This window comes from Thermobia domestica, chromosome 2, assembly GCF_964235325.1.
Source record: "Thermobia domestica chromosome 2, izTheDome1.hap1.1, whole genome shotgun sequence".
Lineage (NCBI taxonomy): Eukaryota > Metazoa > Arthropoda > Insecta > Zygentoma > Lepismatidae > Thermobia > Thermobia domestica.
The window spans coordinates 119701364-119713523 of record NC_137455.1 but is presented as its reverse complement, the minus strand read 5'-3'; the positions used below and the strand labels follow the sequence as shown (position 1 = coordinate 119713523).

General features: G+C 33.9%; 1 protein-coding gene across 2 annotated transcripts in view; it reads right to left on the bottom strand.

The window, feature by feature from the left end:
- The window catches only part of LOC145675111 (eukaryotic translation initiation factor 2-alpha kinase 1-like), a 61637-nt gene that overhangs the window by 25209 nt on the left and 24268 nt on the right, over positions 1–12160 (bottom strand). For both annotated transcript variants that reach the window (XM_081745487.1, XM_081745481.1), the window contains 2 exons: positions 10934–11405; positions 5202–5396 (listed from right to left, as the gene is read on the bottom strand). In XM_081745487.1, coding sequence (XP_081601613.1) covers positions 5202–5396; positions 10934–11405 — 667 coding nt within the window. The remainder of the gene's footprint in view (positions 1–5201; positions 5397–10933; positions 11406–12160) is intronic.

Genomic DNA, 12160 nt, shown 5'->3' with positions numbered 1-12160 from the left:
AACACAAACGATAACTATATTATATCTCTAACATTATGAACGATTACAATGCAAACATTTTATGGAATCAGATCTGAACATCAGGTTTACTAATGAAGCTATCATGTAAGAATTTATAATATCTACAAAAACGTACGAATCCTTATTTCACTTTAATTTTGGTCTATTTGCTTCAAGGTAAGGTTATTTATTTTTCAAAATTAATACTCAAAACATTTACTCTCTCTCATTTGTTATTTAATTAATCAATCTTCCAAACATTTAAAATAAAACTAACATAATACATGTATTCAAAAGTTTTATTTGTAGCTAAATATGAAGCCCAGAAATTGGTTTTTAAAACTAGTTTGTTCTCTTAAAACAGTCAAAACTTGATAAAGGTTGAAAGGTTGTTGAATAAGAAATGGACGGTACTGCTTAAAAGACATACGATTACTGGTATAATAAAAAAACACTAACATGAGCTTGCAGCCCATACTTGACTGATAAAAGAATATTCATAGGCTGATTTCTCTATCCTATAAAAAGTTACTCCTTTAACTGACGAATGGAACTTCGGCGATCACATAGGATAAAGTATTTCTGCGCTGCTATTTTCTACTAAGTCTCTTGTATTTTATATCCTAGATATTTGTCCTAGGTAACCAACGCTCCATGGGAGAGCCGAAAGCTTGAAAGTGCAAAGATTGTTCAGAAATTGAAATTGGGGGTAGAAACAAAATGTCCAAATAGTTCATTCTTATTTTAAGTCTTTGGATTTCAAATTCACGTGTTACCGTTAAGAAAAGACAATTAATAATAAATATAATCTGTTAGTAGACAGTATATATTGTTACATATACAGTATCGTACAATTTCTTCCAACTGACAATTATTATTGGGAACGTACGACATACTTTCTAGAGCTTTTTTTTTTCTTTTTCTTTTTTTTTTTTTAATTTCTGGCAAACTATGCGTGCTAATTTACTCACACTTACTTTGCTTAGTCGATATGATCTATTGACTCGATCAGTCGATACGATTTATTGACTGATATATATATATATATATATATATATATATATATATATATAATTAACTTGTATATATATATGATCTTCGGACAATATTTTCGTTTTAGGCTATATGTCATTAACCACTGCTGGGTCCTCTGTATCCACTTCATTCACCCAAAGCAGAACATTTTTTAACTTTCTGCGGGATGTACCAATGTATCGGTATCGGTGATATCAGCCACTTTTCGGAGTATTGGTATTGGCAAATGGACACCGATATTTACCGATACATTTTCTGAACTATTTTCAATTTGTTTAACCCTAGGAACACCAAGGGGGAACCTCGGAGGCCCACAAATTATTTTTGTTATATTTTGTAATATTTCTAATTGCGCAAAAAAATCTGAAAAAATTGATATTGTCAAACTTGACCCCATTCATCATAAAATGTACTTGCCTAGTTTTTAGTGTTTTGTTTTTTTTTTCTATTTATAAATAAAGAAAGTGCTGTGGGCCTCACTAGTACTACGGTGCTATTGAGCCTGGTAGTACTAAGGGGCTATTCACCGCATACGCTAACTGCTATAATCTAGTGTTTTGGCTATTTATTTTATTTTTCTTTAAAACAATTTTGGTATTACAACATACAGGAGCACTCTGAGCTATTATTCTGGTGCAGTGTTGCCAACTGCACTTCATAAAAATTAAGTATATACATTTTCTCTGATTATTTTTTTAGCACCTAAATATTTTGCTTTCTATTAGTTTATTCCTTTAAAACTGTTAACACCTAAATATTTCATTCTACATTATAATCACACACATACACACATATTATATATATACAGAGAGAGAGAGAGAGAGAGAGAGAGAAAATCAAGTTTCAATAGTGATTGGAAAGAACTATGCTGCTGCACCTCTGGTGTTATCAAGTATTTTTAACCATAGAATCTACAAGTAGCAGCCTGCAACACTAATTGAAAACGTATATTTCATAGGAAATTGTCAGTTCGTTATTCTGTGACAGTGACTGTGTGCGGTAATCTGCAGCAGCATTGGAACAATGGCAAATCGTGCTCTTCGCTAAAGTTCAATTGAGAAAGATCTTAAAGAACTTTTAAATGAATCTGACATAGAAGGTAGTGAGCTCGAATATAGCAAGGTGGAAATAACCTGTCAGATTTTGATGCAAAAGACGGTTATTTGAACATTTTATTTGATAAAGGAAATGGAACAAATGAAAGCAGTGGTACGTTTCTTGCAATGAATCCGTTGTAACATTCATGATGATGTAGTGGTGTTAGTTTACAAAACTGACAGACAAGTCGTAGTTTGTTTGCTTACGTTTTACATGTTCATTCAATAGGTGCAAAAACCTGACGTTCTGCTACTATAAAAATTGTAACTTATGTTGAGTTGGCAATACTGCTTCTCTGGCGACAAAAATAATTTGTGGGAAAAGAAGAAAAAACCAGGGAAGAAAAACAGCAAGTTACACAAAATCAGAAAGAACAGGCAATAAGTGAACAAGAAAAAAAATACTGGAAAATAGTAAAAAGAGGAAGAAGATCAAATGCAAATATAGAAAGTAAGCAACAAAATCGAAATATTAAAAATATCTTACAGGAAGAAGATGTATTGGTAATAGGAGATTCAATGTTGAAAGGTGCAGCGAAATTCTGCGAAAAATATGGAGTAAAGACCCAGGTTTTCCCAGGAATTAGGATAAATGAATTAGAGAAAATGATGGAGAAAAATAAAAAAGAATATAAAAATCCAAAAGTAATTGTAGTGCATGTAGGAACAAATAATATAGGGAAAAGAAACGGAAAGCACCTGATCCAAGAAATGTGGGAGTTCCTAGAAAAAGGTAAGGAACTATATCCTGAAAGTAAATGGGTCGTAAATGGATTAATATATAGAAATGATGTTTATGAAGATACTATAGAAAAGCTAAATGATGGCATAAATTGGGTCTGTAAACAGTTAGAAACGGTTTATGTAGATGCAAATAGAAGACTAACCAAATATGAAGCAGCAAATGATGAAATACACCTTAACTGGAGGGGAGGGTGTTTCTTAGGACAACAAATCTTGGAAGAATGTGAAAAAATCCTTGAAATAAGAATTATGGAACGGAATTATTGACTGGAAGGGAAAGCAAGATGGAGTAAGGTTGCCAGAAATGAAAAAGTAAATAAAAATAATTCTGTAAATATAAAAATAGGTTGTTTAAATATTCAGGAAGGGGGAAATCAAACAGAAAAATGGAAGGAAATTATCGAAAATATGGAGGAACTAAATATAAACATAATGCTAATTACAGCAACAAACATGAGGGATGAAATTGCTCCACCTTTGGAAGAAACTAAGTACATGTGGGAAGGGAGAAATAGAAAAACTGGAGAAATTAAAGGAGGAGGAGTTGGAGTTCTAATAAATAAAAATATAAGTATCATAGAAAACAAATTAAGATGCAAAACCAAAGATGTAAAGGATCACTTATGGATAAAGGTTGTTCTGATTTGAGGTTATTTAAACAAATTCCACAAGTGCATTTCCTCTTAATTAAAAGTCTCATATTCTTCCCACTTAAAACTTTATTCTTACAGAGAATCCAGTTGTATTTATGTCTCTTTCTAATGGCAAATAATTTAAGACCTATAATAGATCTCGCAAGGTACGTTATTAAACTATAGCTCCCTATGGAAGTATAGTTCCTACTCTTTAGATTATAATCAATAAATAGACATTAATTGTGTTAAGAATTCCTTATTACTCAGGTCTGTGAGCATATCTTCTTTGCATTCACTTACACGTCTTTCAGTATGCTCTTAATTTCTAAAAGTTCCTTCAGCATCCATCCAGAACATGGCCTAATACCTACTCGTAACACTGTCTAACAGAGACTGGGCTACTAAACAACAATGCTATATAAATTGAATTTAAAAGAATAGGTTTGGTATCAGATAGAAAATTTCCTTCATATAGGTAAAATATGTTCCTCTATATGGAACAGGTAAATAAAAGTTGTAACGCAAATAAACATACAAGCCCTCAATCTCTATTATTTACAAGTGAGATCTATCACAATCTATCCAGCCATATATGTCATCTGCCTTCCGGGAACTTGAACCTAATACATTGGATTCGATAATCAATCTCCTACAGCTGGCTTCACTATAAACCATACTCTAATCGACAGCGTCAATACCCTCAAAAAACATAAGAAAATCTAATATCTATAAAAGGAGTAGAATTTAATATATCATTTTTTTTTAAAACTAATTTTCTAAATCAAGAAGAAAATCTACTCATGGGCTATCCTTACCAATTCCTATCTTAAAAGAAGTACAGGCTCTCACTGAGAGCATTGAAATTCCTAACTCAGAGAATCACTCACCTGAGTTCTATCAAAATACTAAAAATCTAGGAAATCTTTAACATTCCATACAAACTACTACGCTATCACTGATGGTCTGCGGGCAAAAGTGTCTAGATGCGATTTCCGACGTGTCTTTTATGTCAAAATGAAGATAATATGAATGGTCTCCATTCACATCTATAGGCATCGCCCCAAGGGACACTTCTACCTTCCTTTGCAAAAATTACGTAACTAGAGGTAAAGGAGGAAATCTTTCTCGTCGGAAAGAAAGTAAGTTCTCCCCCCTCCATCCTACAAATTGACTGGCATTTGATTTTTTTTTTTCTTAAATAGCTAGAAGCAACAAGGAATGAGTTTATTCATTTTAACATGATTAGATGCACTAAATGAAAGATACATAGGATATACAGAAATATACAGAATTATATATACAATAAGAATAACATTCTAATGCAAATTAAAAAATTTGAAATAATTTGTATCTAGGCTTGGAATTTACCTTAATTAAACTTATATATATTTAACAATTAATATATATATTTATATATATTTAACAATTATTTTATTTATTTATATATATTTAACATTTAACAATTATTTTAACATATTACAGCAGATGGCACAAACCGTCACTTGCACCATACTATGGATACCATTTTGCTACTGTTATAATGAAGAGCTTAATCAGAGTATATTTTGAGCAAAAAAAAAAAAAAAAAAAGTGGAAAATCAAATGCATACAGGAGGTATTGTTTCATTATTGTTAATTATATATTTCTATCTTACAAACAAATAAACTAAAGAAACAATACATGTGTTACCTTAATATCGCGGTGAACTATTTTCTGGGAGTGAATGTATTCTAGTCCTTTCAGTACTTCCTGAAATATATGAATACTCTGCTCTATATTTATTCCTTTAAGACCTTCGGAACCTAACCTTGAGTTCCTGCGTTCAAGCCAATGCTGTAGTGTTTCCTCACATAGCTGCATTTGAATATACAAAATCGCCCATTCCTGCAAATAAATAAGTTAATTTTAAAATCAAAATAAAAGTTATTTGACATGATAGTTATGAACAAAATATACTGAATAAATTAAATATACGTGGGTAATCAGATTTCAACACTAGACATTTTCGTCACCAAGAATAGACTAAAATACACCACTAGACAAAAACCCTACTTTATGTCACTTTTCACACAATGTTTTATTACAAGATTATGATGAAAGAACGTGTGGCCTGTCAAAGCCTGAATATGTAATAAAAGGGAGAGGGTAAATAAAGAATATAGTAGAAAATTACTGTTAAAAAAAAACGTAAATGTAACAGTTGTAATAATCAATGTGAAATAGTGGAGAATGTGAAAAGAATGAAATATGAAGGGAAAGGTATAGGCGACAGAATAGATGAGCGGTAAAGTAGCAGAGATAGCCATGAAAATAGCTGGAAAAAATCTAAATAATCACTAAAAGACATGAAGATTTTAAAAAATGATGAGAAATAATGAAAGATTATAGACTCAATTCGAGACGAGTTTAAGGCATTTCCATTGGTCCAGTTGCTAGCGTGCGCATCTTTGGTGCATAGAGTCCCGGGTTCGATTCATCGTGGCAAACCCTTGAAATTTGAATATACTACGTGGTTTGGCGTCCACCTTAAACTGTAATACACGTCTCATATAGCCTCGATGTAAACGGAGTTAAACTCCAATCGAGACGAGTTTGCGATAATGAGATAACTCAAAGCACTTCTCTCCTGGCTTCACACGAGGGTTTCTTATGGTGAACAGCTTATGCCGTATGAGCCCACCGCCATCCATCGAGGATACAGTGGATAATCAAGATATACCTGACTTGCGAAAGACTAATTTTTTCCTACCAGTTAATTATTAGTTGAACGATTTCGACGGACTCAATATCGTTGCCCATTATATCAATCTTCCATCATTTCTAGGGCGGCTGCTAGCACCTTCCGAAGAGGAATAGTGGGATACGTCCAACGCGAGATCGGTTGAAGTCCATCTTCTACTTATACCGACTGGTGGAGTAGGAATCTAGCGGCCATCTCAGTGTCGGCAACGCTGTCGGCACCGGAGTGTTGAAGGCAAGTTCACTTCTTCCCAGCGATGTCAGGAGGAGTTTCAACACCATCAGGTACCATATCCTACGATTTGATCACAACCCACCATAATTCAACTAATTCAGGAGCTCCAGTCCCAGCTCAACCTATTTCATGTTACGGCAGGGATACTACTCGCATTACCAGACACAACTTAAACTTTGGGAATAGATATTCTTCAAAAATCTTTGTCCGGGGAAAGGAAAAAAATCAAACTTTGAGAGGACTATATGGGTAATGCAAATAGTATCATATGCACATTTGTTAAAGGATGTTTCTACACAAGAGTGACATATAATCGCAATTTAATTTATTTTAGTCTCAGGGGAGGGAGGGGTTCGACCAACTTCGGAGGAACTTAGTTCCCCGGGAGTATGTCTGAAAGAAATATTGTTTGGAATTGGGACGAACTTTTTGTACCTAAAGATTACAGGTCGGTTTACTCTAGGCTGACTATTAGCAGTTAAAATGAAAATATGCATATGTTCTTTCTTTACGCCAGTACTAGTATTCGGTCCTACATTCAAGGCACTTTCTTTAAATCAAGGGCATAATCACAGAAAAACGCATGGTCTTATTTTACGCAATCTTTTCACGAGACATCTGGTACAAAAAATCCTCGAACTCAGCACCAGTAAATTATTTTAGACTCCTAAAAATCCACAGTCAATATACTTATATGTCTATAATTTGAACCTATGGACAGCTACACTGGCTCAATTTTTATCAACTCTGATCAGTAAATTCCGTTAAATTCATCAAGTCCTTTTCCAGTGGCAGACTGGGACGTAAAGGTTCCAAGCACGAAGTAATCATGGAAGTCTATGTATACCATCGAGGGTCTGGGGCTGAGATTCATAGTGGTCTAATCTAGGCCAGAGTTTCTTTAGAAAAAAGGAGGAATCTTATTTACTAACATTAAAAATAGATAATATACACAGTACTGGGAAAAATTACATTCCATCAGCCGAAAATAAGTAATGTCATGCTTAAGTCTTCTCTCGGCTGACATCCACATATCTCGATAAACATGATGATTCAAATGAGTAAGGACATATAAAACTCCGTATGTTTTCCAGCTCTCCGTTTGATCTAGCTACTTCTCAATTACTAAAATGAATGTGCATATATATGGAATTCTATAATTATTATTGCAAAAAAATAAACCAGTTCTACATACAATGCAACATGAGTAACTCACATGGCATCATTGTTACTATACACGGATTTCTTGACTTCCTTGGCCTTGTAAGGTACAGTATTTAATTTAACGCATCGGACTTGGTATGAATAATGATACAGGTAACAATTTAAAATCAGATCACTTATGACATCATTTTATTGCTTCAATAATATTCAAATATTTTGGTGAAGAGTGAAAACAATTGACGAAATATATCCCCTCATATTAGTAAACAAACCACGTGCTTCGGCACAAGCACCAGCAATCAGCCGACGGATGCCGTCACCGATGGAACACGAAGAGATACGAAGAGGATCCCTTCAACCCCTCCACAGGCTCCGTCTCCAAAGACTGAATATTAAAACGGACACCTCGAGGCAGAAGGCATCAGTCTTTACTAGTCATATCCTATCTACCTCTCCAAGCTGCACCGAGCGGAAGTCTCTCTTCTAACCTTACTTCTGAGCTGCAACGAGCAAGAGGTATCCTCACTTATCTCCATGTTGCACTGTACAAGAGATACTAACCTACCTTTGAGTTGCTACGTGCAGGGTCGTTCTTAACCAACAAATCTTAAACTTTCGAGCGGCTACGGGCGGGAGGTCCAAATTATAGAAGAAAGAACTATTAGAGAATTACTTATTTGTAATCTTGTATATAAAATTATATAACGTCTTATATTATTAAAAAAAAAAAAAAAAAAAAAAAAAGATAAGAGGAAAATCCAGTGTATCTTTAGTCTACTGAATATTACAGTATTATGTATATACAGTATTAAATAGAAATACGTTATTTGCTCACTCAAGTATCCTATATCTACATGAAACATACCCATTCACTCACGAAAGAGGCAGTTTTCTCAGGTTGGTTGAAGTTGTCACGTACTGAATAACAAAATAATTTAACTGATGCTTCTTTATTGTTCATTCAGAACCAACAAAGATCTCAGGTAGTCTTGGCCTATTAAGGGTCTTAACTTGTTTTAGATAATTTCAATTTTGGGAAAACTCATTCACATGTTACCTGTGTGCAATCAGGGTTCCCACTCTCTTCCCCCCCCCCAAAAAAAAAAAATAAAATAAATAATAATAATAATAAAAAAAAAACATTCCAGGACAAATCACCAATTTTCCAGGTCTTTGACATAGGAAGGTATAACAGGATTGCAACTGTAGGTTCAAAACTCACAACAATGAAATGAAAAGTACAGTAGCTTATGCAATGAATATTAATGCAAGTACAGCATTAATACACAATAATTAAATACACAAAGCGGAGCGTAATGTGCTACTTTTGTGTGGGGGGGAGGGTTCCCAACTCCCCTTATAGCCACTCGGTCCACTCCACATCCAGCACATGTATTTTCATTCTTTTTACATGACATTTTAATTGTGCACCAAACAAATTTACAAACAACAAAGATATATTTTTCCTATTTTTTTCTCCATTGCGTGACAGTGTAAGATATAATGGGGGGGGGGGGAATCGAATTATATTACAAACGTTTCAACTAAGTATGGAGTCGTGTGATTTCCTTATCTATAGACATAATCTCTTTCTTCTTTAGTGAAGCTGTTCTGCGGATAGCATTTAACTTTGTCAATAAAGTAAAGCAAGACTTCTGCTCTGCTTCATGTGCACCCTGGTTTGCTTCAGTCTCCGAAGCTTGTTTTCATCAATTTCCTTTTCTTTCTCTGTAGCTGCTATACATTTTCACTTATCTCTTTCCTTTTGCTTTGTATTTGACTTTCTCTTTCAACAGTTTTTATTTTCTCCAGTTCTGCCATATAGCGCTTCCTTGCATTGAAGGCATGATGTAGCATTTCTTTTGTGATGTTGACTAAAATAAGGTCTTTATGGGAAATGTTATCAAACACCAATCTATGGAGGACGGACGGACGGACGGACTGACTGAATGATTCTCTCTCTCTCTCATAGTGTAATGTTACAAATCTTAAAATATTTTTGTGTTTTACAATTTCTCACTGAAAGTTTGGCAATTGCGCGTCGACTTCTCATTGGTTCACCCCAAATCTGTTGAAGACGAAAATAAAATGAAATAAAATCTTAATTTGATGTCCCATGATTATAGCCTTTAGGTTAAAGGAGACGGATTATTAATGAAAGGGAATGATTACGAAAGAATTGGTGGAGAGAAAGGGCAGAGCCCTGAGAGACCCCATTTACACGATTTCGTCCACCTCAAGCTCATTTGGCTTTGGATCGAGGGAGCACTGAATCCTCTACCACTGAGCCATCATTCACCATCCCAATATCAATTTCACTGCCATGTAGTACAGAAGGATACGACTTCTGTTGTATTTCGAAGTGAAGTGTGCGAATCAGGGCATAGTTAGCATATCCTCTGTAATATATTTTTTTTTAAAAAAAAGTCTATATCTGTCTGTCTGTTAGCCTTTCGCATAAAACGGAATCATCTAGAGCCAAAAAATTTCGTACGGATATAGAACTTCACCAGATCTAATCGCGTACGAAGCCTGATTTGCGGCTCGGGGGTCGGGGGTTGAAGTGGTAAAAATTCATGCACTTTTCTGGTTGTTTCTAAGGAAGTATTGCCGATATGCAACCCACACTACATATTTCTTACGAGGATTTACATAACAGTAAAGGATAAAAGTGTTGCTCTTCGTTATTTACTTACTTCACCCATTTCTGCACTTTCGAATATTTTGTTTAAACTTTATCCTCCTTGTGTAAAGAACTGGCATTTCATCAGCTAGTATTAAATATAGCTTTTAATATAGCGCTGCGTCAGAAAACTATTTTTTTTTCACCACAAGTTTAGATGCACAAACAAAGCCAATCCAACGTCCCTGCATTGGTGGCAGTTGCATGCCTATTTTAAATGTAGATTATTTTATATTGCTGATAATTTATATACAATAATGAATGACAGAAAACAGTGGAAATAATTACACAAGTACAACATAAGAACCTTCGCTAAATATGAATAGAAAAGAAGCAAACAGTGAAAAAAAACGAGGAATAACTGTGATACGACCAGATAGGCCCATATTGGAATACAGTCTCAACATGGCGCCCACCTCAATGCTGTATAGCTAGATCTGAGTTTCCTTCTTTTCGTACTCCTTCCCCTCCCTGTCTAATGAATCAGTCTGGTGAGTAAATATTTTGATATTCCTGCTTCGGAATTCCTTTGTTCTAACAACTAAATAGCTCTCTATATATTTGCAATATGGACTAACTTATATATGACATCTTAATTACCTTAATTAAAAGAGGTTTCTTCAGAGTATTCATTATTTCTTTCCTGTGTCTTGTATCTCTTCTATATTTACATAGTTTTTGTTGAGCGCACTTACGAGATGAGAAATTCACATAACTACTGTTATTTACTACACCACTACTACTACTTTCACTACTATTATTAGACAGCACAGTTTCATCAGCTTTAACTCCAGCTAACTTGTCCACTAACGACATTCTGTCCTCTGTATTTTCACTTGTACTGATAATTTCTTTAATTTCACAATTCGTTTTCACACTATCTACACTTTTCAGTTGTGAAATCACGTTCTTCTTCACATTAGAGTTTCGAGTTCGATGTTCTTGCATTAAATGATTCACATGCGACTCATAAATACCATTCTTTTCTTCTCTTGAGCCGGAAGAAATTTCGTTAGTCTGTTCAAATACAATATAACTTACATTCTCATCTTCGTTGTTATGTAATTTCTCCCTAAAAGAAAATACAAATTAGAATTTTTTAACCATAGAACATGTGAACACTAAATATTTTATAATTTACAAGACGTAAACACTGGCAGTGAGTTACCAACCTAGACATGAGTTAAGAATCTGGAGTAACAGTAGAAATTATCATCATATTACAAATCAATATAAATTATTTATTTCAAAACAATTTCGATTAAGTAATTTAAACTGATTGAAATAGAATAATAAATTAACAGTATAACTTTTAACGACTGTTCAGCCAGTAGAAAGAGCTTGCGCATATCAGATTTATGATGTAGTGTATCACAAAACAATATGACTGTTGTAATATATGAATGCTTATCTTGTGTTTGTTACAAGTTGTGTGTCACAGAAGACACAACAACGATCTTCTACTAATAATGTACCTTTTTTCACACATACAGTACATAAATAAAAAAATATATATATTCCAGGAGAATAAAAAGTATAAATTATTATTAAGAACAAACGATGTACTTCTTATCGACACAGAAGCGAGTTTTTATAGATTTCCCCTAAAATTACACAAGAAATTTGACCTTAAGAACACAATTTCATTCAGATGGATGTTATCCATTGAATAATACGACTCATTTTTGCACAACATTATAGTTACACAAATAATAAGGTTTAAGAGTCAATCACAATTTTGGGTTTATCGCATTAACCATACTGTATACTGTCGTCTTGCAAGCAGCATAATGAGAAGCTTCATGACATAACTATATATATAAAGCT